Genomic DNA, 24,043 nt, shown 5'->3' on the forward strand with positions numbered 1-24,043 from the left:
TGCCAAACATCCATTGAGATCCATATCCATTGTCAAGCCAAGTAAGCATTTCTGTTCTCTCGGAATTGAGAGTTTTCTAGGGTTTAGAGTTTACTTGATTCGTACGGGTTATTAGTGATTTTAGAGTGTTTGATTTTGTAAGTTACATGATTACAGAGTCTTCCAAACCAACACGGTTGACACTGATCAAGACGATCTCAGTGCTCTTCCGAAACGGTTCTAATTAATTCTTCGACTTAATCTTAAGAAAATTTACCCTACTTTCAATCACTAACTAACTTGTTTCTCTTGTTCTTGATTGTTGTTGTTGCAGCTAGAAGAGGAAGTGGAGAAGGTATATGACTCGAGAAGAGTGTGTTCCACAGAGAATGCAATAGACAAATCAACATGAAGAAGACAACACTCTCTCTCTCTCACGTTTACTTTGTTCCTTGCTCTTTCTCTCCTTGTATTACTGAATGTTAAGCAGTACTCTAATGTAATTTGCATCTTGATCTATCTAGGTTACTAGGTTTAACTATCTGACTTGTGTCCCGAGTATCTTTTGTCTTGCGCATTGTGTCATTCCAAATTAAGACTCTTCATGGTAGTGCACAGAAACAGAGTGTACCTAAATCTACAAGTGAGCATAACACTCGTTATATTTTCCAAAGATTGATGATGTTGAAACACAGAATCACTTTCTTTGTTCACAGGGAACACTAGTAAAGCAGATCAGATGGTGTTCCTCCTACCAACACAGAAAACATCAAAGTATAAAGATTCTATAACCTCATTCCTCAAAGACAAAACAACAACGTAGAAAATCATCAGTTTTTCCCTCGTTCTGTCTCCGACTTCTTCTCCATCTTCCTATTGTTTGTTTAGAGTGGACAACTCGGGTTCCTCATCAATGTCCGCAATCTCCCGTTCGATTTCGGCAATTTCGGTTGTGCCCTTGACTTCAAACTCTCAAAATACTGCAACCATAAACCAACAATTCCATTTTGTAGTTTTCTTCTGACCAAAATACTGCAACCATCTTAGTAATGCAAACTCAATAGGTGTCTTTACCTGTTGCTTCCTCTTCCTCTCCAACTCCGCCTTGATGAAAACATAACAAAGGCTAAATTGTTACAAACTCACTTTCACAAAAAGAATAAACTCTTTAACGAGATGAGTAAATATATACCAATGCATGTTTTAGCTGCGCATTCTCTTCTTTCAACTGGTTAAGTTCAGCTTCCAATTCCACTGTATATGCCTTCCCAAAACAACAACAACAAACATTAGATTTTTTTCAACAAGAAACATCATAAAAGGAATGAAGAAGGTCTCTATTTACTTGTTTTCTTGCTCTAGATCTAGCAGCAGACTCGCGGTTCTTGATCATCCTCCTCTGTCTTCTCTCCACTACTTTCTCCACTGGACCATCCACTACTCTTTTCCTTCCCCTTAGCCCTCCCATATCTACTCCATACTGACCTCCTATGTTATCCACTTGTCCATGTCCTAATCCATCTGAAGACACCGGGCTTAACGGTCCAACCATTCCCATTTGCTGTCCACCCGCTCCAAACCCAACGCCACCTCCATAGCAAACACCTGCCTGAACTGGTGGCGCCTGCTGATACCCTCCTCCTCCTGTCCTTTTAGCATAACCTGATGGGTCACCCACACCCATAGCTTGACCCGGGAATGAAGGATCACCGGTTCCTTGAAACACACCATAAAGCTGTTGCTGTGCAGCTGCGGGTATTACACTAGACGGGTTTTGGTTTTGGTTCGGGTTTGGATTAGGTTTAGGATTAGTGGGATGTTCTCTAACCACACCAGCCTTCACCAAGAAATCCTCAAGTGTCATCTCTCCAAAAGTCGGTTGTCTAGCCGCAGTCTCACCGCCGTTCTGAGCATTGTTCTGTCCATTACTACTACTACTACGTCCATTGCTGTCTCCTCCATTACCGCTACCACCACCTCTATGTATCTCAGACCAAACCTCATCAACAGTCTTCCTACAAAGCGGAGCTGGAAGTGTCAAAGAGCCTTGTCGAGGAAGACTAGACTCGTTCGCTATCCCTCTCTTATTGTTAGCATCTTCGTTGCCTCTAGAACCACCACTAAAGACACCAACACCACCCTCGCCTCCATTGTTATTGTTGTTGTTGAAACCATTGTGATTAGCCGGAACAGAATGTGAACCTGCAGCTGCTGCTGCTTGTTGTTGATTGTTATTATTCTCCTCTGCGTTCCAAATAGAGACAAGAAACTCGTCCATGTTCATGGACCCAAAGTTCTTGCCGTTCTCACATAAAGCATGTTGGAACTCGTCAAGGGTCAATGAGTAGATAGAGGATTGTCTTCCCAAAGAAGTAAACGGATGATTCTCACCACCACCTCCTCCATTATGTCTCGCTTGCGCCATGGACGACTCTACTTCTCGCTCTGACGTCAACTTCGTTTCTCTAGTTACCATTTAACAACTGCATCATATACACAACAATAACCATTTTTATATCTGTATTCACACAAACTATATTGAAATATGGATACCACCTAAACGACAATAACAATTTTGTCTCTTATATATTAAATTCATCGTATTATTTTGACCAAACTTCAGTTACTTGTCCCTGTTCAGCTATTCACGAAACTCACTTAATAGTTGTCCCTTATTCAACTATCACGAAAAAAGACAATTGAATTATTTGATAATTGATGCTCTCAAAGAATGAAATAAATTATTTTGGTAAAGTGGAGTTTAAATGACGTAAAAAATATTGAAATAACAAGAATGAAAGAAGGTAATTAAGTCGGTCCACGTGAAAATAAAGAAGAACGGTCCACATCGTGACAGCGACAAACGATACTAAAATTAGCAATAAATAAACTAATAATTTACTCTTCCAATAAAGTTTTCGTTACCAAAAGAGGAAAATATCTTAACCCACTCGTTTTCTTCTTAAAGCGAACTTATCAACACAAGATTTTTTTCCTCTTTAATCATTTATTAATACGGTTTTAAACAAAAGATAATCTAGAGCTTAACCTGATGATTAGTAAAATAAATTAATCATTAGCTTGGGTCATCATTATATCCGTCTATTACTAAGTATCACTTTACCACAAAGTTTAATATTTGGTAATACGCAGATAAGTAAGGACCAGAAAACGAAGACCTAAACTTATAAATAAAGAGATAGATTTATTTAACAGTCTTCTAATCCAAGATCTTGAAAAATTATAAAACAAGAAAAGTGTTAACCTGAAAATGAAATCTGTGTGTCTAAAAACCGGTGGCTTTGTGTTCCTCCGCCGCCGGAAAACTGAGAGAATCCGCTTCTTGTTATGGAGGTTCTCCTCCTTCACATAGTTTAAAAGCCGCCGGAGAATTTTGACTGAAAGGTTTTGAGAAAGAGAGAGATAAATGGGTAGGAGGCGGTAAAAGAGAGATTGATATTTATGTTCTCACCGTGAGAGTGTGGCGCGTGGGGTCTAAGAAGAGAGGCGTGAAGGTCAACATCTTTTGTCTAAAGTTATCTTTCGACCAATGGAATGCTAACTTAGACAGGTCCAGGTCCAGGCCCATGATCAGAGACAAAGAATCCGTTCGGCTGCGGACGACACGTGTCCTGCACGTGTCTCTCTTCTGTTTCTTGCAGTGTCTTCTCACAGGCTCGACACGTGTGACTTCGGCTACACAAATGTTTTTTTACGTCTAAAACTAGACATGATTTTCTCTCTTTTAAGCATATATAAGATAATAAGAACGTGAAATTTGGATTAGAAGAGCGAATTAAAGTGTGATCTTTTTTTACATATTGGTTCATGATTTGTTTTGTGAAATTGACGGATTAATTTGATTGATCAATACTGATTTACTTTGGTAAAAACATATTTAGGTTAGATTCAAGATGTTATGAAAGAAATAGTCAAAGTTTGTAAACACTTGTTTGTCGTTGAGCTTCTAGCTGGTGAAAGTAGACTTGTTAGATTTTGAATAGAATTACGTTTAGTGAGACAAAAACTTATTAAAGAATTAAAACAAATCAAAGTCGAGAAATTATCCTCTTCCTTTTTTACTTTTTTTTTCGAAGATATTTTATTTAACTTTGACAAAAAAAAAAAAACATGATTCCGAACTTCCATTGGGAGTGCACGTGGACTATTCACTGCATAAGGACTATCGAATTTTAAATGCTTAATTTATCAAGTGTTTCTAATAGCCAAAAAACTAAAAACAAAAATAAAAAAGATTATCCGACCTGCCGGAATCGAACCAGCGACCTAAAGATTACAGCAACTACTACAGTCTTCCGCTCTACCAACTGAGCTAAGGTCGGATTGATGCTAATTAGCCTAATGCGGTTTTATATAAACTTAACTATTAATTATCATATTGGCCTCTTTAGTTACTTTTTTCCTTTGATTGTTTTTAGACCATGCAAACACAAACACAAGTGGCCCATAATTCAATTAATACACCTAATTTTGTTCTGACACATCTCACAATTAATGGCTGTCTAAGCCTAATATTAAACTAGTTGACATTAGCCTAAAATTGGGTGATATACAGAAACAGCTTTTTGAGATGAATGCTGAGAATGTTTTACATAGGTACCAGAACTCTTTACTAATCACCCACAATATATATCAGCAACCAAGAGAAACTTGAGATTCTCATGAATCTCTCTGATCCCGGTTCAAAATATCATAGCAATGCATGTTACAAAACCAAAACTAGCCAACTTTTTGAGAGAGAAGACATCGTTTACTTCTTCACTCCATCATTGGTTAAGAGCGTTTTAACAATGTTATTAACCATACCTGGAGCAAACGGGAACAAATGCCCTGCTCCAGGAATCTCATGGTAATGGATCCATGGCAGCTTCTTCGCAATGTAACGTTGCAGAGTCACAGGGACAAGCACATCATCATCTCCCTGCCACAAGTGCACTGATCCTTCATTGTTCGGGAACAGATTCTCGAGCTCCATTGGATCGAACTCCCAAGTTCCAAATCCAACAATCATGTCACGGTGCAATGTCTCGTGTGTTCCTTGTTGCCTTATTTGTGCCTTCATAGAGACTTAGATTTGATAAATGCAAATAGGTAGGTGAAGAAAAAGAAGTCATGAAGAATGTTGTATATACCTCATGTTGGCTCCTTGCAGCACCGAGCTTAAACATGATCTCTTTGTCTGCTTTGGACAACATACCGAGATTGCGAGCCACAACACTTGATCCAGGGAACCAGCTCTGGGAGTTCCACCAATGAGTAAGCCAAGGAGCATAGTGTGCAACACGAACCGCCCATTGGTCATTTCTCCCTTGTTGGTTAAAAGCTTCGGTTGAGATCTCTGATGGAAAGTTCTTCCACCAATAGTTCACCACTGGAGCAACAAGCGTTACTCCAGCCAACCTTAAGAAGAATCAAACAGAGACATTCACACATATCATCAAAATCATCCCTTCAAGAAATATGTTAGTTCTAAAAGTAATACCTGTGAGGAATGTATTTAAGGCATGCCCAAGTAGCTTGTCCTCCCATCGAGTAACCGATGACATAGAACTTCGATCCTAGACTCAACTGATCAGCAAGCTCTTCAATGTCCAAAGCCAAGCTTTTAGGAGTACGGTTTGGGTCAGGATCACTCTCTGCATAACCAGGTCTATCAAATGAAACCATATACACACCTAGTCCTTCCTTAATATCCTACAAACATTGATATCAAAAGTTTTTACATCTTTAAAACTGTAAGCAATTAGTGAAGCTTTCATCACAAGAGGGTTTTTTAAAGTACCGGTGATAGTAGAGCTGCGAAAGCATTATCATGTCTGCAACTATCAGATCCATGGACAACGATGATTTTATGAGTAGCTTCATCTCTAGGAACTCCATGCTCTTTGTAAGCTAACTGCCTTCCGTCTCTTAGCTTAATCCTTGGTCCTGTGATGGATGGACCATCAGGAGAGCCACATAGCTTTGATGGAGGAGGCTGGATTGCTTTATAAGTTGAAGTAGCTATACAGACAGAGAATAGTAATAACAGCTTTTGGAGAACACCTGTAATCAGATTTAGAGACAAACAGAGATTATTGTCCTGTCTCTTAAAGGAAATCTTCAAGGGCAAGAAACAAGCTGTGAAGTCTCACTCATGGGCACTTATTAAGATTCCTCAAACAAATATTCTTGCAACATAAAACCGAACATAAGCAAATCATGAACCTGTAACATGTTTATACTTACTATCTAACTTAAAAAAAAAAACAATCAAATTCCACCAAAATGGGCAAGGATTGATTTGGTTTTCTTTACTAATAAAACGAAATTTAAAGCTAGGATTATGTGATTGAAAGCCATCATTTAATGCATTGTCTAAAGTTCAACAACAGTAATCATTTCATTTCACATCAGCTGACCCAATTCTGGAACTTTTTTTGTATGTGTTTAAAGCTAGGATTACTATTTTGAACGAAATTCAAGAAGTACAAAACTGGAATCTTCGTCTGCGATTTTTGAGAAAATTTTCCACATATATGGTATTTTTTCTTTGTAAGTGACAAAAAAAAAGAAATATCAGAATCTAATGGGCGTAATTATAATGGAAGAGACAAAAGATCAAACCTGAGGAAGGAGACCTGGCGGAATCGGTTGTTGATCCAGTAGCCATTGCCAAAAAAGAAAGAGAGAGCGCGAGAGAGAGAAGTAGCTGGGAAGTGAGAGAAGAGAGAGGTTTGGTCTAATTAACACGCACAGGTTAGATTTTGTTTGGTTTACTTGTAACTTTGGTCGTGTCTTGTTTTGTTTGTTTGTGAATTAACCCAACGTAATAGGATTGAGATGTGAATATCCTTAAGCCACGTAATTCGTTGATTAATTTACGAGTAAATTATTATAATAGAAAAAAAGTTATTATCTTTACAACCGAAATAGAAAATTAGACCCGAAAAAACGGAAAAAGTGAAAATAAAAATTGTGCAAAGTTTATTAAACAAAAGAGTGTGTGTTTATATGTTGGTAGGTATATATTTGATTCGTGTTAGGTGTACCTTCTCCTCCATAAAACCTTTTATAGTATAATACCATTATATAATTATTATCATTTATTTTTGACAATGATGTCGTTGATGCACTCTACAATTACATTCGGAATTGGAATCGACTTTTGAGAAAAGCTTAGGATTCAATATCTTGAACCGGTTCGTGTAATTCGATTGGATGTTGTGCTATAGTCACAAGTAAAAATAGACTCGTTTTGGTGACTACATGTTTGTGGCAACGAACTGAGAAACAATAAGAGAAGTTATCATTTGCTCCTAAGTCCTAAACATATATTATTCGGAAGTAGCTATTAATATAGTTAGATCTAAACAGTGACTGTTGCACCGTACACATTTAATGTACTCAAGTTATTATTATTCTCGATCTCAAGTCACGAGTCTATAACAAATTTCTTTTGGAATTTACTTTCTTCTTTGTATAAAAAAAATCTTTTGGAAGACCCAAAAATTCCCAACAAAGATAGTTGTATATTCGTTGAGGACCGTTCTACTAACCCACCTTCTACTTTAATCACCTTTATATATACGTATTAACCACATAATCAAGTTTAAAACCACAAGGACTCTTAAACCGGAAATTATTTCAAAATCAACAATGACACGTTGTGTTGGTTTGGTTAACCGTGGAACAGAAGAAGAGGAGAAACAAGAAGCAAACGAACCTGAACACGATGGCGAGGGAAGTAGTGAAGAAGACGGCGAAGATGATCTGTTCGAGATAAACCTGGAGGCCGTCAGTGATACGGCCACATCTCCACCGTATGATTGCCAGAGATTACCGGCGAGAACAGGTAGCGTTTTACTGGCCAACTGTCTATTACCAGCTGCCGAAATCTCTAATGCCGTACCGGCAACATCAAGAGGTTGGAGTGATTTGGTTTGGTCTAGAGGGGTTCTCTATGTTGATAATCAAAGAATTGAGAGTAAGAATACTTAATCAGATGTATATCTTACAATTTTACCTTGAAACACAAATACGTATCTTATAGACACTTGAGAGATAATCTTGTCAATATATGCAAGTGTTACGAGTGTTTAATCAGATGGTTTATCACTATCTGGATATCATGGAAGAACTAGGTGAGTATGAGTATATATGGTTTCCTTTGACAAGATCCTGGTAAGGGAGAGACCAAGCCGCCTAAAAGTTTGGTTTCAATTGAGTCCAAGGATCGAAATTGTAGGGTATGTCTTAAGTACATCCACCAGATATATCAGAAATTTTACATCTTTACATTGTATGTTTAAAACAATTGCCTACTCCCCTTTGAGTCAATTTGGATTCTAAAGAAAAGGTGGAACACAAAAATGGTTCCCTCGGAACGAGTGTTGCAACACGAAAATATAGAGATCATTTCTAACACCAGTTCTACTGAATGTTTTAGGAGAAGGTAAAGCTGACAAATACTATGCTCACTCAATTGGACATAGCTGATTCTTCTCGACACATTAAAACAAATTCCATCTAAGAGAGTATGAATTGCGGATAAATCTCTCTCTAATTTCCGTGACACAGCAAATACTATCAGGAAAAGTAAGTGCAGTTCTGGGATTGACAGTAGAAGACGAACCTGAAGCCAAGATCCCATGTCCCTACTTATCTATGCCACCTAATCAGGGAACATACCAACACCGAGCAAACCACTAAATACTAATCACTCTTTCATTAGACTATGCCTAAGTTTCCAACAGCTCTAAAACCAACTCAAAATTCTACTCTACCTACATGGAGCCATACTTTAAGCAAATCTAATGCCAATCATTCCTAAAACTTGGGACCTTTAAGTATAATCCAAGCAAGAAGTCAGCACATCTTCATAGCCTCACACCGGGAAAGTAAATAGCAAAATAAACATGAAATAGGAAGCATATAAACCTCTTCTGCATTAGTACAGAAGCATATCATCCGCAACATCAATTCCAATACTCTCACAAATCTAATGTCCAGGAACAAACTATGTCAAAAGACATATCGACCAAATTGTATAAATAATTCTTAAGTAAGAACCTTAAAGATCAAGTGACAGATACAAACATTGAATCAAATTTCTTAAACACCTTTCTAAATTTATCCAAAAAAGCCTTTACACACCGTGCTATTCCCACCCAATTCAACCTCACATCAAAGAACTTATATTGCAGCCTTTTTTTGCTACTTGCTAACACAGCATCGGAAGTGATTCACGATCTATCAATATGGAATCAAAATATAACAAGAAGAGAGAAGAGAGTATAGATCAAGAAACAAGCGTACGCGATCAAGCCACGGTGCTCTTCTCCACCATCAGCAAGAGATACCACCAATGTAGAGCAGGCTCTAGTGGACCACAACACAAACAAAGCCGCAAGCACAAACCGAACCGGCCCTGCTCCCTGGGGAACGAACAATGACACCGCCGATAAAACCACCACCGGAAGCAAACAGTATCCGACCAAGCTCGTACACGTATGGAGATTAAGGTTCCCATTTCTACCAGCAAGCATGTTAAAGACGACGTATAGAAAGATAGAGGAGACGACGATCCATCCAAGTATGACACCGAACTGGATCTTACCAGCTAACAACTGAAATAAGCAAAGCGCAAGGTACAGAAAGATCGGACCAGATAGATCTGAATCTTTGTGAACAGCTTGGTTAATCCGAAAAGGATTGAGAATCGATCTAGTCTTCTTCCAGATTTGATCTGGATGGATACCGAGCTCGTCGAGTAATGGCTCCTCATCTTCAAACGAAGCTGAACCTCCACCAAAAGAAGAAGAGGAAGCGATTGTCCCGCCGAATGGTCCGGCAGGTGTAGCGGAAGACGCGGCTGCGGATCCAATGTCGAATGACATGAAAGGGATTGCGGAAGAAGAGGGACGCGGCGGTTGAAACGGTGTCGCTGGGAATCTTCGTTGCTGGACATTAGCACCGCCTGAAGATCCACCGGAGGGGAAAACTACAGGTGGAACTGCGAAATCCTTCGTCATCTTCTTTCCGAAATTGAGATCTCACCAAATCAGCAAAGAGATTCGAAATTAGGGTTTCAAGTTTGGATCAATGAGATGAATTTTTTAACCCAATTCACACGTTCGTGACGTTTCAGAGAAAATTCCTTTCTTTTTTTTGTTCTCTTCTTCTTCTTGACAGTGAAGAGACAACTTTAGAAGAAGGCATCTGAGGGTAGTTTCGTCATTCCGTCTAGTTAATGACGAAATATAACCAATAGGCTTCTTCGAAACTGGCATGGTGACGTATATCTTCTGATGATATTACCGTTATACCCTCTTTTATAAACGAAATTGGCCCAATGGGTCTGTTCGGCCCAGTAGTCATCCGTTTTAGTCTATAACGTGGCACGATGTAATTGGTTAAAGATTAGAAGACCGCCGGACTAAGATTTAACCAGCGGTGACTTCGACACTTATTAGCCGGTATATTTCTTCGCCGGAGCTTCCTCAACGATTATGGCCACCGATGGCGAGAGTATCTCGATGTCGTTGGCGGTGGCTACCTGCGTCGCGATGGCACTATTCTACGTTTTGATCCTTTACGTTCCCACCGTGATACTCCGTCTCCCGTCGGCTTCTTCTTACACCGAATTCATGATTCGGCGATTCATCTGCGCGGCCATTTGTACTGTAGCATCTCTCGTCTTCACAGCTTTTATACTTCCGGTAAGCTTCTTTGAGTACCGCCATTTCTCGATTTGAAGTTCATTCTCCGTTGATCTGTAACCAAATTAGGTCCAAATCTAGATGCATTTGGTGTTTTGATGAAAGTTAAACTAAAAGTAAAGAAATTTGATGTATTTGTAACTTTGTTGAGAGTTGAATTAGCTTTTACTAGTTGTTGTAGGTTCACACAATTTGTCTCTAAGAATGTAACACTCAAATATTGGTGACTATGTTGTGTTTGGTACAATTCAACGCTAGTTACAGGAATCTCTGAAACTTGTCTTCCTTTTTTGCTTGAGTAATGTTAGATAAAAAGCTGGGAGGCCTCTTATATACTTGGAGTTTATGGCATAAGGAAAGATCATCTGGTAAGTTCTTTGTCTCAATTTGTTTACTCGTAGCTTATTGTACACTATTCATATTAAAATGGTTATGTTTTGTGATATGGAACAGTGGCAAGGAGTGGTGTATCCTCTTCTATTGACCTCGCTCGTTTATGCTGGGTCTTTGGTGTTGAAGTTGTTTACTCTCCTGGAATCATGGAAGGAAAATGGCGGAGGATGTAGTTCCTTTAATTACATCAGAAGCTTTTTCCAAACAATCCCTGCTTCGGTATTGACAAGTGCTTCTAATGTTTCCGTTTGGCGCAATTTTATCGTGGTAATCATATGTTTGCCATCTCTGTGTGCTTATCTTGTCAATTCTTTATTGAAATTGCATAAGGCATTGCTTGCTAATTGTCTGAGGACTATATGCATCAGTTTGGTGTATAAGTAAGTTCTAAATCGAACAAGTTATAATCTGTTAGAGCTGGCGTTTCTTATGATTTGCAGGCACCAGTAACTGAGGAGCTGGTTTTCCGATCATGTATGATACCTTTGCTTCTGTGTGCTGGGTTTAGGATTAACACTGCCATCTTTCTGTGCCCAGTTCTCTTTAGCTTGGGTTTGTTTCTTTCTCTCTCTCTCTCTCTCTGTGAATAACAGTTTACAACTCGAGTGAAAAGAAAATTACTGGATTTGTCTGACTTTTATATGTTTTGTGTAGCTCACTTAAACCATTTTAGAGAGATGTACATCAGGCATAACCGCAGCTATCTCCGGGCTTCACTTATTGTTGGTATGTCTTTGCCATCCATAATCATAATAATATTGTTTGTTGATCAGTCCTGAGCTTCACTTGTCCGTTGATCAGGTCTTCAGCTTGGCTACACAGTCATTTTTGGTGCATATGCATCGTTTCTCTTCATCAGAACCGGTAACATTCCAGGCATTTATATATCTTATACATGTAAAAGCCTTTCTAATGGATGATTGTCTCCTGCATTGTGTAAATTTTACAGGACATCTTGCTGCTCCTTTGTTTGCTCATATATTTTGCAACTACATGGGATTGCCTGTGCTATACGCAAATGGAAAAGGTAAGACATAAAGTTCAAGGTTGTTAACAAATGCAAATGCAAAAGAATAAGCTAAACATGGTTATGGTTCTTCTCTCAGGTTTGGTGAGTGCAGCGTTCTTAGGCGGTGTGGTTGGGTTCGTCTTACTTCTCTTTCCTTTAACAAAGCCTCTCATGTACAACGATAGTACCAACGATTGTCCGTGTTGGCTTGGCTATTGTTTGTGGAATTGACACTTCTCCAAGTTTTTTTTTATATATCATCATGTCTTAGAATCTATTTTTTGACACAATATTGGAATTATGGTCTTTTACTGCAAGCTAATGTTTCTTGATAGTTTATGTAGTTTTTTCCTTGTAAATATATAATAATAATAATAATTGGTTCAAGTCTCCAAAATTAGTGTTGGCTAATTGTCCATTTTTTTCCGGTATTATCCCTAATGATTCTCTTGCTATCCTAGGAGGGACAGGAAGAAGGATGATCTACATCCCCAAGTCTAACCTAAACTATATTGTCCAATGTCAACACGCCAAAATTCATTTGATTTATATATAAAAATAGAGAAACAATGATTAGAAATTGAACATAGGTCCATAATCTTACATCAGAGATTCAGAAGATGATGTCTTGCTTGATGATCATCCAAAGAGATTTTGGGGGTAATCATCAAACGGATATAATTTTCTGAAAATTATATTTCAAAGTTGACTTTCAAAGTCTGAGTTTATGATGATGATTTTCACTTAGGAGTTACGAAAATTATGTTTCTAGGATTCGTAGGTCTCTCAGTAATTTTCTCACCACCACTTGATTACTATGTCATATTCCTACGAAATTTGAAGCTTGGATAGTTGAATTTATGGTCAATAAATTATCTGTACACTACACATATATTGTGTTTGTGTGAAGTAAACGGTGATTTAACGGGAGAGGATCTCTTCATAAAGAAGATGTGGTTGATTATGCTTGCATATAACAGAATTTGTTGAACCGGAAAATCATCCTCGACAAAACCAATATGCAGTAATCTACTCTAAAATGTATTTTACCCAAACTATACACTACTACTATCTAGTGAGATTCATTACTATTGTTTATGTGGATAGTTTTAAAAAGATGAAGACCAATACTATTATGATCTATTCATAAATCCTATTCTTATTTTATAGTTGTAAGTTGAGCTTTTATAATAGAGAGCATAAATATTGCTGGTATTTGAACTAATACAAACCGTTAAAAAAAGGGAACTAATACAAAAAGAAAAATCAACTAAATTTTCACTAATACTAAAAATTTGCAAAATTATGTTAATTTACGTTTATTTATTTATATTATAAATAAGTGAGTAAAATTCAAAATATTTATTTACCTTACATTTTAAATTTATCATCGCAAAATACACCACAAAATTTCATTAAGAAATATTTGTTTTTTTGTAAAGGAGGTAATAAATGACGTTTTAATATGATACAGTCAATAGGATACAACTTTGATCACGTGATTTAAAATTGGTGGTAAACCTATGTTCTCCTAAACACTTTTTCGTATCTTCTGATATCCTTATGGACCTTATCACTACTTTATCCATATATAAATTTCAATAATTAAAAGAAAACAACCACTTTACAAATTTGTTAATATCAATTACATGGTACCTTGAAAATAAATCTGGTCGAGATTAGAAAACTCTTAACTAACATAACTGAATAATAAAAGTCACATTTTCCAATCTTATTGTTCACAATTTGTTATTTCAAGACCATGAAATTTATAAAAGATAAAGGAAAATGTAGAACCCAATAATAAAAGAGATAAATAAATAATTTAAAGATACTGGTTGTTTAAGAGAAGAGCAGAAGGTACAATGTAGTCCCAGAATCCACCATGTCCTAAACAACCAAACCCCACATGAAAAGGCAAAATAGAAAATCTAATTAACATATAAATGGAAACAAAAGTAAAATATCCCTCAGAAGATAGGCCAGAGAGCATACAACACTCTGTCCTTTTTGTAGTAATTTAATTAGAAGAACCCAACAAAAATATAAAAACTACTCCATAATTAATAATACTACCACTAACCACTATTACTTAGCTAATTTTTCTTACATTACACCAATAAAATAAAAAATAAAAATGATGGGTTCTCCTAATTATCCGAATCCAAGTCTTGTCCTAAAGAGTTTTGTTGCATCAGGATTATCCAGAAGCAGAGCTTGATGAAGAGAGGTTGTTGTTGTTGTTGTTGTTTCCTTGATTTGATCCACTAGAGTTCTTGGTTTTCGAGAGCTTTTGTTTGAGTTCGAAGAGAAGTTGTTGATTCTCTTGGTTCAGAATCTGAGCTTTCTTCCTCAACCTCTCGTTCTCCTTTATTATATAACAGTTTTGCAAGTACAGCTTCGAGTTTAGCCTCTCCATCTCGACAAAACTTGGTTCTGTTTAATCAAAAAAAGAGAGTTAAATTATGGTAGATGACAAAGAAAAAAGAAGAAGAAGTAGAAGAAGGGAGATTATTAAAGCTCTCTAAGTTATGATTATAGTTGCGGTTAAATCATTGCAACACCACATGGGTTGTGCAGCTTCACACGTTTAATGAGGAATTACATTAAGCAAAAATCATGACTGCATTTATTTCGTTTTCTACCAAAAATGTCAATTTTTTCTTTAAAGAAAAAATCAATGATCAAACGGAGGAACAATCATGCTCTTTTTGGTTGCGAGGATAAAAAAGAAAGAAAGATAAAGCCACCACACCACAACAATGAAAACAAAAATAAAGTAATGATGATGGAGTAAGTATAATGATGGAATTTCAAAACGAAAAATACAAAATACAAAACACCAAAACAGAGCCGGTACGAGCAAAGGATCTTTATCGTAAAATAAAAAGAGAGTTTTTGAAACAGAAAAAAAAATGTAGATGAAAAAAGAAAAACAAATAGAGTTTATTCGGTTGCCTTTGGCTGAAAGAAAAGGATAAAGCTTTAAGTTTTTCCAACAATTTAAAGTTTGATTATAAAGAAGAAGAAAATAGTTGGGTTGTTATGGTAAATGATATTCACGTTGCTTGTACGTGAGGAGAGACATAAGAAGAGAGAGGGTTACCTTTTGGGAAGAAGAAACTTGTTAGAATCGAAATGAAGTAGCTTATGTTGTAATGAAGAGAGATTGTTATATGTAAGGAAGGTAGAGGGACAAAGAGAACAAAATGAAGATAGTGTCTCTTATATAGAACTCCAAAAGCTAGAGAGAGAGTGTTTGAAGGGGACATGCTTCTCTCTCCTGACACAACAATCATGCTTTGTGTTGTGTTATGCTTAGATGGCGGCCGATTTCGCAGCTCAATATTTTCTTTTATTTCTTTTGTTTTTTTTTAATAATTATAATGATTTGTGAGGGAAAGAAAAAAAAAGATTTGTGTTGCGTCATGTGAATGATGATCTAAAGAAGAGAGGAAAGATAAAAGAAGAAAATTAGAGGGAAAATTTCTTCTCTTTCGAAATTTCTCTGAAGAGATATTTTTTTTGTATTTTAAAGGTCTCTTCACATTTTGGTTTGGTATGATATATTAGCCGTTCATTCCCGACCCGCCAAATGATCTATTCACGTTATCGTTTTGATATGAGACCAACAAGTTTATAGATGTTATTCACACTATTTCGAACAACTAGAGCCAAATCTTACAACTCCAAATTTATGTATGGTCTAATATTTATGTGAATATATTAGTGTCTTCATTGTATTACTGACTGAATTTTAAATCCGAAAATGCATTTTTTGTTGGAAAAAAAAACAACACTAAGTAATTAAGACGACATTTCACGGAAATAAAAGTCATAATGTTTGTAAAATACGGTTCTCCCTAGCTAACACTACATCCAAAATTTAATACGTAGACCGGCTTGGATTAGTACTTATTTAGGGAGGGGTAATTTTGTAGTGAGGGAAGGGTAAAAAAGTAACTAAAGAAGAAGGTGAAACGAGTTATTGAGTGAAAATGATGATGATGATGAAGGGGAGGGTAATAGGCCGTCGTCCCCCAAAGATTCGCAATGATGGTTGGGGATTGGTTCGAACCATCATGATTCATTATTCAATTTCAAGTTTTCTATTTGGACCATTTTCATTGCTCTCTTTTACTCCTTTCATTTCCCGGTTTGGTCAATATTGGTTTAGTCAACAATACTCATCATAAGCCATAATAATAACACATTTTAGAAGGTGTTCGTGTCCGATTCTCTTCATGACCCTTTATTTCTTTTCCTTTCATCATCCCTTATTTAGATAAAGATCGAAATAATTAAAAAGAAAATTAAAGAGAGAAATTATGAAGAGGAAAGTTTTGGGACCCCAAAAAAAACTATAAGGAAATTTTTTTATAACTCTCCATGGGTTATGAGTGTGCCACAGCGTGAAACATCATAGTTTACAAGGTGGATTGTTTTTATTTTATGGGCACTTTCGTCAATTTTCATCATATAACTTAGTTTCATTAACCATATATCATCCCTCGTGGACCTTGTTTGGTTGCATAATAATACAAATTATTGCACTTTCACGTTATAATTACTTTTTCTTTACCAAATCTTGTGAGGTTTTTTTGGCGTTTATTATTTTATTCACGGGATATATCGTATTAATGCATGTTTTGTGAACGGTGATTGTGTTATTTTCCTCTTTTGCCTTTTGTGCTAAACATTCAATGACTTTAAAATTCAAAACATAAGTTCGAACTCATAATTATGATGTTTGTCTTGAAATGGAACTATAAATAAATAAATAAATGGAAGCAAAAATAAATAGTGGTTGCACTACTTGCTTACATCAAAGGCAATGATAATTAATATGTAGGGAGGTGTTTGTGTGAGTCATCTATCTTATTGTTAGGGGAATTTGAAATGACTTCTTTGCCCCAAAATGGTTTGGTTCTCTTCATTTGTTTTTTATCTTTCAATTTTTTCCGGTTGTGAACAACTATGATTAGCCTTAAAACTATCTTTTGTCTTTTAAACTGGTTGCTCTATTTCCTTTCTCTTTTACAAGTCACCTTAACAGTTTGGTCGGATGATTGTTATGTGACATAAAAAAAAGGTTGGTATTGATGTTTTATCGAAATAAAAATAAAAACGGGTTCAACAATCACTATAGTTTTGATTAATAGTGGTATAAATAAGTATTACATATATAAATGAAATATTTATGCTACATTTATTTGTTGTATGTGTAGGACATCAAAGTGTATGGTCTATAGTATGTTAGATCGTGTGAGTATGAAACTGTTTCCAACTTTTAATCATTGTAATTTGTCATCATTTCGTCCCTTTAGAACTTTATTTCTTTTTATGTTTTGGGTCTCCATAAGCTAAAGTGCGTCCATTTGCATTGCATGGAAACATTATCATAACATCTTCTAATTTTTAAAAACATACAACGATTATTTAATAAAGATTTTGTGGGGGTGGAGCACTAATGATATACATAGGTCTGAAGTATATTAATTTAGAGATAGCGGGCTCTTTTTGCAGGTGAGACATACCACACATATGAAAATATAAATACAAATTAATGATGAGAATCCATCTATACACTTTCTATAGTTTTATATGTGATGCTTAAAAAATTTGTTTAAAAATTTAATTTGTGATATATACATTTTCTGTTGATTCAATTTAATTTGATATTTTTATATATATAAGAAATTGTTTCAGGAATTTGTAGTCCTTGTAAGTTGTAAACATAGCAACTCCCACTTAGGTTAAACAAATCATGTCATGTTTTTGCATGGCCTTGTGGAACTTGCCATGCAAAATTTTAATATATAATTCTGCATGGTACAATATATTTCTTTTGGTATATAGTTCCGATATCAAGACTAACATTTGCGAAGGCATAAATTATTACCCTCAAATAAAACCTAAATTCGGGACAATGGCTTAGTTTTCTTAAACAAATCTCAACCAAATAAGATTTCAAAATTATACTTTAGTTATCAATTTTTTTTGTTATTTATGCTTCAGATTTTTTTATTCAAGCGCTTTGCGCTTTCGCCCTGCATTTTGGGGTTCCACTTTGTTTTGTTTTGTCTACACAATTTTTTGTTAGTTATATTTAATTTCAGAAAAGGTAGAAAAAGTTATATAAAATGAGTTAAAGAAAGAAATAAAGAGGAAGCATCGTGTTAACTTTGCTCTCTGGGTGTTACACTATCGTGCAAAATTGTATCTTTATGCACATGCGCTACTTTATATTAATATATATGTATAAACCATTAGGTGTAACAAATCCATCTTTATTTCCATATTATGTGGATTCATAAATTCATAATCTTTCATGGATTTGTCCTACAATGAATATTCTTTTGTAGTGAACGTCATAACAAACTCAAAATGTATGAACAATGATTTTTCACCGGAATGAACCTGAATTTTTGGAAGATTTTCCTGAAAGCTTACGTGTTTAATCTGTAATTACTAGTTTTATCAAGAGTGGATTACTTAGAAATGATTATATATACCGAGAGAAAATGCAAAAACGCAGTTATAAACGTACATGACCAAAGTTTTAGAGTAGTTGAATAAACAAACCTTTAACAAAAACGGAACCCACCACACGAATCTGGAAAGGTGCCGAGAAAAGTGTGGTTCAAGTTCGATGGAAGGAGACGGTCAATGTCATACAAGGGATGTTAGAGTTAAATCCATGCGAGAGTGTGGTCACACCGTTAAAGTAGATTTTTTTTTTTCACTCGTTAAAGTGAAGATCATGGTGTTCAATATTTTGCGTGATGTAATAAAATTGCATGAAATATACTCAAGTTTGGAAACTAGTAGGTAATGAATGCAAGAATATAAGAAAGATCGATTTAACAAATTCTTATCACCAATGTGCATCTGACTTTGTAAGAGTTTCTTATAAACTAACTTCATAATATTTATCTTTAAGAAATGAAAAATAAATAAATTTATAACTAAACGTGTTTACCATAGTAATTTGATTCAGGAAATAAGAGTATGCATGGCAACAGAGATATACAAGCATGAAGGTCCAATGGATTCCGAGAACGGGCAACAAAGCAGCGGATTGTTTAGCAAAAACTAGAAATCCAAGTGATGTTTCATTTACTAATCATTATCATGTATTCATGTACCAAAATTCCTTGTAAACATCCTCCATGAGGATCACATTTCATCCATCTAATATAAAGTTTTCTAGAGACTTTAAAACTGAGAACTTTGCAACCTTCTGTTTTGAAGTGAATAGAACCTTTAACCTCATATCATTTGGCTCTAGGTAAACTTTTGTAAGAATTTGTTACATGATGATCTGATTAACTAACTTGAATTGAGAAATTCAAAATATCGTGTAGTACTTGAGTAATAATAAATGAAAAGCTAAGAGAAGGGAGACAAAATGGGTCTTAGGTAATCACGAATTAGAAGTAGGAGTAGCTGCCAGTCTCATAATAAACACCTTCTTCTGTAGCATCCAATGATGACCAAACCTCTCTAATTATACAAAGCTCTTTATTCTCTTTCTCTTTTTTTCCTTTTTCTAACTAGTGCAATTATCCAATTTATTTAACTTTTTCAGAGTATCTTAAATACCATTTAATTTACTGAAAATTAGTGAAAAGGGGTAAAAGAGAAAAAGAAAAAATCTGACCTCATGATTTAAGGAAGTTATTGAGTCATGGACGACAAAGAAAAAGGAGAAGTTATTGAGTAAAAAGCCAACAACAACACAATTATTTAATTGGACATTTAATAGTACACCAGTGATAAAATCCAATTGCAATGTTTACTGTTAACATGCCAACGAACTAGTTTTAGAGATGAAGATGTTGTATTATATAGAGGTTTTTTCCCCTCAATGAATTACATTTCCAAACTTAAAAAGTACAAAAATTGGCTAGACAAAGTATGCTCCCTTGATGGATCATGCATACACATTTACTGCATATAGTTTGGATGTAATAAATAATTCAACATTAATAAAAGGTTAAAATAAAAAGAGGTAGAAGAAGTACTCATGAGTACTAGTCCCCGACTTCATCATGATGATGATGATCAACATCATCCACCATTATTCACTGTAGATACAATTATGCATAGTGAGAGCCCAACTTGTGTTATAAACCATCTTCATTTAATCCTCTCCTCCTTAGTCTACCCTCTTCCCCATGTTCCCCACTCTATCCTTTTTCTCATCATAATTTTCTAAGAAAAATTTGAACTTTAATCTTGACATATACTAGTGGCAGCATGAACAGAGACTAAAGGAAAGAAACAAAGATCGATAAGAGAAAACGAAGATAGTTTTCATTCATTAGTCTTTTCTTTTAATCGAATATAGCATTTATACAGATCAAATACAGAGATGAATATAAGATTCCGGTTAGAACCAGAAGAGATGAATGTGATGATGCCATTTTAAATGAATATTCACACTCTAACGTGCTCTGAAACTCATCTTTTATGGCTTCATCAGCTTTGCTTTGACATATTCCAAAACTCCTTCTACGTCAACCGTCCAAGCAACTGATATCGGTGAATATCCCACCCACGGATTGCTTCCGTTCCATCTACAATCCGAACCAAACCATTACTTAGTGAAAGGTCTAAAGATTCAAAGAGTGTTATTTTTTGGTGAAAAACAAGTTATAAACCTCTTGAGGCCTTGATCCATGAGCGTGTGGCCAACACATATCCCTTGAGTCTCCACCCGAACAACGCCTTTCTTATATGTGAATAAATCAGGCCGTACTACAGCCACAAAGCTGACTGGGTCATGGAGGTACACTCCTGAAACCAGTAACAACAAACTCTTGAGAATCAAAACTGCAATTTCTAAGCATGTTTGATTGATCACAGATTCTTGCTTACCGTAAACACCATCAGATTTGACGTGCCAATCTCTATAAAATTTGCACATATCGCTTATCAATTTAGAGTGTTTCCCCTTGCAGTTACCAAGCTCCAAGAGGTCATCATCTGAAATAGATCAAAAACAGACACATTCTTTTAGCAGGCTATATTGTGATATCCAGAATGCTAAAGGAGATGAGGGGAGAAGCTTCTTCACCTGATAGTTTAAGTTGGGTTGTGATGTTTATACCGACAACAGTGATATCCGCTCCAGATGTGAAAACAACATCAGCTGCTTCCGGGTCACCATATATCTGCATATAGAACAGAGACCAACAAAATGAAACCAGCATTTCCTTTTTCATTAACAGAAGATTAAGATGAGGTTACAAGGAGGGGTTACATTAGCCTCAGCTGCAGGATTGACATTTCCCAAAGAAAAGAAAGCTCCACCAAGAATAACAATTTTCTTCACCTTGCTCGCAAATGAACTATCGCGTTTGATGGCCTATAACGAAAAAACCCGGTCATCGTCAGTACACAAATCGGATTTTAAGAAGATTAAAGGAGGGGATTCATGATTCTTACTAATGCCAGGTTGGTTAGAGGTCCGAGGGCGAGAATGGTGACTTCACCCGGATATTCTTCGACCTTCTCATCTAGAAACTCAGCTGCACTTTTCTCAGATTTCTTTCTACTCGGAGGAGGAAGAGAGACATCTCCTAGTCCGTTTTTACCATGCACAAAATCAGCAACACGCGGAATTCCACCCTGAATCAACACACCAAAGCCAGAATTCAAGCTAAAGTCACAACGGTTTGGCTTTTTGTCTCATAGCAAAGATCTGAAAAATCTTCATGGCATAAACTAAAGTTTCAATCCTTATGAGAGGAGAGAAAGATGGTACCTTTAAAGGTTCGGAACTTCCTTCTGCAACGGGAACATCAGGGAAGCCAGCAATCTCACACTATTCTTTTGCAAAATGAACAAAGAGAAAGAGATCACAGACGCATTCCAAAAGTTGTAGTGACAGAGTAAACTGATGCATTGTACTGTACATACCAAGAGTAAAGCGTTGCGAGTAGCATCTTGTGTAGAAACATTACCAAACACAGTAGTTAATCCTAATATCTCCAGCTCCGGTGTTTGAAACGCCATCAATATCGCCATGCTATCATCTAATCATACACTAATGTTAGAACTGATCCTATTGAACAGTCATTTGGAAAAAAGTCAACACACAAAAAAGAACAATTTCCCCTGAATCTTTCTATTAAGCAAAGCATTGAACTTTACAAGTAAATGAGCACACAAAAACAGATTCAAGAGATAACCATCTAAATATTTCTATTCAAATTAAACAAAGTTGGAAGCTTTCTGAGGTTAAATCCTACTCTGCCTGAAGATCCATTTACTAAAAGACGTAATCAAAACAGGGGAAGAAGAAGCTCACCAATTCCTGGGTCTGTATCGATAATGAGCTTCTCATGCTTACCCAAAACGTCACCGTTTGAGATCCCACCATTACAATTCTCCATACCACAATCCATCTCGACAAAGATAATTAAACGTTTTCTCAGCGAAATTAAAACCCCTTGAAACTCTCAGCTCCTTTCCAGATTTATAGATACGTATCAGATCAAAAAGGTCTAAGCTTTTTTCGGAATCCTTTAGGAGAAAAAATAGCTCAAAAACCTCAACTTTATATAAAAAGCAGAATCGAAGTGGATTAGTTATGAAATAATAAACAAGATATATGGAAAGAAGACGACGAATTGCTGAGTCGTCCAGCCACAATTTTCTTATTTTTTGTTTTCCCTCTTTTTGCGATGACAGATGTATATATAAAAATAATCTAACCTTATTTTAAGCCACATTTATAAGTTAACCAATCATGCTAAAATTATCTTTCACGATAAACCCTTTCTTAAATTGAATTATCTACAAATTTTCCTTAGAAATAAGGAATTGATTACTAGGCTTTTTATATAATGACATAATTTATAAGGTGAAAAAGGATTTTCATGTGTTTTTTTCTTGATTAAAATGTAACTTTCGTGGGATTAAGACGGTTTGGTGAAGCAAATAATAAAATTAAGGATCCCACAGAATAATACAGTAACTAGAATATATGTAAAACAATTATTAGATTGGGAAATTGGGAGGAAGGAACCTGTTACGTCACATGTTCCCAACTACAACAGTTGTGGATTGAATATGTCACCAACGACGCATTTTGACTAGACGTTTATTTCGTTCACGCATGCGTTACCCACTTTTTCATTCAAAACTTAAATTTTACTTATACGTAACATAAAAAGCCCAAATTATATTGGGCCTAAAATAAAATCGGTACTAACAACAATTACGCTTCTTTTATTTTTCTTCTTCTCGAGTCAATATATTGAGGTAACCTATCATCATGCTGCTTCATTAGAAAGTTATTTAAAGTTGTGTAAGTATATGTACATCTTAAGAGTAATGTTTATATTAATTTGTTTTGTTGATGTTGGTTTGTGATATTTTTCTGATTGAAATATTACTTTCATTTTGTCTCTATGTTTATATCATGTCAAAAATAATCTCTCGGCTCTCTTTGTATTGTTGTGCTTACGTAAAATGATTGAAGACAAGGGTGGTTATGAGTAGTTCCTCCAGGGTAAACTATAAACCCAGTAATGGGTTACATAGACTTTCCTGAAAAGAAGACTTGATGGGTATGTCGACTGTGAAAGCACCAACATAATGATGCAATCTCTTTCTCAAAGTAAATCACATGTTTAACTTATCAGGTTGATACATTTATAGACGACTAATATCCACGCACTATCCAAGTCACTAACAAATGCTCATGCCATAATGATACTGAGCTTGCACCTTACAGTCGGAAAGATAAATATCTGGCCGAACACATGTAAAAGATAATTAGATAAATTAAACACTACTTCTGAAATAATAATAAAACACACAAATGAAATTGTAGCCGACATAAAACCAATAATGAAGGTCCATGTCAAAAGATATCATAAATTGACAAAACTTGGAAAGTAAAGTGGGAACATGGGACGGACGAGAA

At 35.7% G+C, this 24,043-nt stretch overlaps 6 protein-coding genes and 2 non-coding genes across 12 annotated transcripts; 2 read left to right on the forward strand and 6 right to left on the reverse strand.

Annotated features, from left to right (window-relative positions):
- Window positions 1–542: 542 nt before the first annotated feature.
- On the reverse strand, window positions 543–3,520 carry ABI5 (Basic-leucine zipper (bZIP) transcription factor family protein). 3 transcript variants are annotated; one of them, NM_129185.4, is made up of 5 exons: window positions 3,245–3,466; window positions 1,325–2,462; window positions 1,172–1,243; window positions 1,054–1,083; window positions 543–959 (listed from the first exon to the last, which is right to left on the reverse strand). In NM_129185.4, the coding sequence occupies exons 2-5, from the start codon at window positions 2,453–2,455 to the stop codon at window positions 864–866; spliced, it is 1,329 nt and encodes a 442-aa protein (NP_565840.1). In that variant the 5' UTR covers window positions 2,456–2,462; window positions 3,245–3,466; the 3' UTR covers window positions 543–863. The 3 variants fall into 3 exon arrangements, with proteins under 3 accessions (NP_565840.1, NP_001324735.1, NP_001324734.1); NM_001336590.1 differs by lacking the exon at window positions 3,245–3,466 and having other exon boundaries at window positions 1,325–2,544; NM_001336591.1 differs by having other exon boundaries at window positions 629–1,083; window positions 3,245–3,520.
- Window positions 3,521–4,238: 718 nt separating this feature from the next.
- On the reverse strand, window positions 4,239–4,322 carry AT2G36280. The gene is given in 2 exon segments: window positions 4,239–4,275; window positions 4,286–4,322. It is a non-coding gene; the product is annotated as a tRNA-Tyr (tRNA).
- A 59-nt stretch (window positions 4,323–4,381) lies between these two features.
- AT2G36290 (alpha/beta-Hydrolases superfamily protein) lies at window positions 4,382–6,918 on the reverse strand. 2 transcript variants are annotated; one of them, NM_129186.5, is made up of 5 exons: window positions 6,607–6,918; window positions 5,783–6,045; window positions 5,483–5,694; window positions 5,133–5,400; window positions 4,382–5,056 (listed from the first exon to the last, which is right to left on the reverse strand). In NM_129186.5, the coding sequence occupies exons 1-5, from the start codon at window positions 6,650–6,652 to the stop codon at window positions 4,751–4,753; spliced, it is 1,095 nt and encodes a 364-aa protein (NP_565841.1). In that variant the 5' UTR covers window positions 6,653–6,918; the 3' UTR covers window positions 4,382–4,750. The 2 variants fall into 2 exon arrangements, with proteins under 2 accessions (NP_565841.1, NP_001324403.1); NM_001336592.1 differs by having other exon boundaries at window positions 4,441–5,056; window positions 6,135–6,799.
- A 479-nt stretch (window positions 6,919–7,397) lies between these two features.
- AT2G36295 (uncharacterized protein) lies at window positions 7,398–8,284 on the forward strand. The gene has a single exon (NM_179930.4). The coding sequence runs from the start codon at window positions 7,639–7,641 to the stop codon at window positions 7,978–7,980; it is 342 nt and encodes a 113-aa protein (NP_850261.2). The 5' UTR covers window positions 7,398–7,638; the 3' UTR covers window positions 7,981–8,284.
- Window positions 8,285–8,853: 569 nt separating this feature from the next.
- On the reverse strand, window positions 8,854–10,224 carry AT2G36300 (Integral membrane Yip1 family protein). The gene has a single exon (NM_129187.5). The coding sequence runs from the start codon at window positions 10,011–10,013 to the stop codon at window positions 9,246–9,248; it is 768 nt and encodes a 255-aa protein (NP_565842.1). The 5' UTR covers window positions 10,014–10,224; the 3' UTR covers window positions 8,854–9,245.
- Window positions 10,225–10,269: 45 nt separating this feature from the next.
- Window positions 10,270–12,497, forward strand: FACE2 (farnesylated protein-converting enzyme 2). 2 transcript variants are annotated; one of them, NM_179931.4, is made up of 8 exons: window positions 10,270–10,700; window positions 11,009–11,068; window positions 11,154–11,360; window positions 11,534–11,645; window positions 11,748–11,819; window positions 11,895–11,957; window positions 12,043–12,120; window positions 12,200–12,497. In NM_179931.4, the coding sequence occupies exons 1-8, from the start codon at window positions 10,491–10,493 to the stop codon at window positions 12,331–12,333; spliced, it is 936 nt and encodes a 311-aa protein (NP_850262.2). In that variant the 5' UTR covers window positions 10,270–10,490; the 3' UTR covers window positions 12,334–12,497. The 2 variants fall into 2 exon arrangements, with proteins under 2 accessions (NP_850262.2, NP_001325233.1); NM_001336593.1 differs by having other exon boundaries at window positions 11,895–12,120.
- A 1,426-nt stretch (window positions 12,498–13,923) lies between these two features.
- Window positions 13,924–15,299, reverse strand: ZPR4. Its single transcript, NR_143764.1, has 2 exons — window positions 15,209–15,299; window positions 13,924–14,538 (listed from the first exon to the last, which is right to left on the reverse strand). It is a non-coding gene; the product is annotated as a ZPR4 (LITTLE ZIPPER 4); other RNA (non-coding RNA).
- Window positions 15,300–20,380: 5,081 nt separating this feature from the next.
- On the reverse strand, window positions 20,381–23,160 carry URH1 (uridine-ribohydrolase 1). Its single transcript, NM_129188.4, has 9 exons — window positions 22,421–23,160; window positions 22,030–22,145; window positions 21,875–21,934; window positions 21,556–21,738; window positions 21,371–21,475; window positions 21,185–21,281; window positions 20,986–21,093; window positions 20,769–20,904; window positions 20,381–20,684 (listed from the first exon to the last, which is right to left on the reverse strand). Exons 1-9 carry the CDS (start codon window positions 22,515–22,517, stop codon window positions 20,576–20,578), a joined length of 1,011 nt encoding a protein of 336 aa, NP_565843.1. The 5' UTR covers window positions 22,518–23,160; the 3' UTR covers window positions 20,381–20,575.
- Between the last annotated feature and the right edge of the window lie 883 nt (window positions 23,161–24,043).

The sequence above is a fragment of the Arabidopsis thaliana genome, chromosome 2 (assembly GCF_000001735.4).
Source record: "Arabidopsis thaliana chromosome 2, partial sequence".
NCBI classification, from domain to species: domain Eukaryota; kingdom Viridiplantae; phylum Streptophyta; class Magnoliopsida; order Brassicales; family Brassicaceae; genus Arabidopsis; species Arabidopsis thaliana.

What these genes read in the sequence shown, in the direction of transcription:
- AT2G36290 (NM_129186.5), bottom strand. Translation starts at nt 6,652, where the DNA reads ATGGCTACTGGATCAACAACCGATTCCGCCAGGTCTCCTTCCTCAG. An exon ending in CTTAAATACATTCCTCACAG is followed by an intron (nt 5,401 to 5,482) that starts GTATTACTTTTA and finishes ATTCTTCTTAAG; the next exon opens with GTTGGCTGGAGTAACGCTTG. An exon ending in CTGCAAGGAGCCAACATGAG is followed by an intron (nt 5,057 to 5,132) that starts GTATATACAACA and finishes GTCTCTATGAAG; the next exon opens with GCACAAATAAGGCAACAAGG.
- URH1 (NM_129188.4), bottom strand. Translation starts at nt 22,517, where the DNA reads ATGGATTGTGGTATGGAGAATTGTAATGGTGGGATCTCAAACGGTGAC. An exon ending in CTCGCAACGCTTTACTCTTG is followed by an intron (nt 21,935 to 22,029) that starts GTATGTACAGTA and finishes GCAAAAGAATAG; the next exon opens with TGTGAGATTGCTGGCTTCCC. An exon ending in CAAATCTGATGGTGTTTACG is followed by an intron (nt 20,905 to 20,985) that starts GTAAGCAAGAAT and finishes TACTGGTTTCAG; the next exon opens with GAGTGTACCTCCATGACCCA.
- AT2G36295 (NM_179930.4), top strand. Translation starts at nt 7,639, where the DNA reads ATGACACGTTGTGTTGGTTTGGTTAACCGTGGAACAGAAGAAGAGGAG.
- AT2G36300 (NM_129187.5), bottom strand. Translation starts at nt 10,013, where the DNA reads ATGACGAAGGATTTCGCAGTTCCACCTGTAGTTTTCCCCTCCGGTGGA.
- ABI5 (NM_001336591.1), bottom strand. Translation starts at nt 2,455, where the DNA reads ATGGTAACTAGAGAAACGAAGTTGACGTCAGAGCGAGAAGTAGAGTCG. An exon ending in GATCTAGAGCAAGAAAACAA is followed by an intron (nt 1,244 to 1,324) that starts GTAAATAGAGAC and finishes TGTTTTGGGAAG; the next exon opens with GCATATACAGTGGAATTGGA. An exon ending in CGCAGCTAAAACATGCATTG is followed by an intron (nt 1,084 to 1,171) that starts GTATATATTTAC and finishes GTTTTCATCAAG; the next exon opens with GCGGAGTTGGAGAGGAAGAG.
- FACE2 (NM_179931.4), top strand. Translation starts at nt 10,491, where the DNA reads ATGGCCACCGATGGCGAGAGTATCTCGATGTCGTTGGCGGTGGCTACC. An exon ending in TCACAGCTTTTATACTTCCG is followed by an intron (nt 10,701 to 11,008) that starts GTAAGCTTCTTT and finishes GAGTAATGTTAG; the next exon opens with ATAAAAAGCTGGGAGGCCTC. An exon ending in TTTGGCGCAATTTTATCGTG is followed by an intron (nt 11,361 to 11,533) that starts GTAATCATATGT and finishes TATGATTTGCAG; the next exon opens with GCACCAGTAACTGAGGAGCT.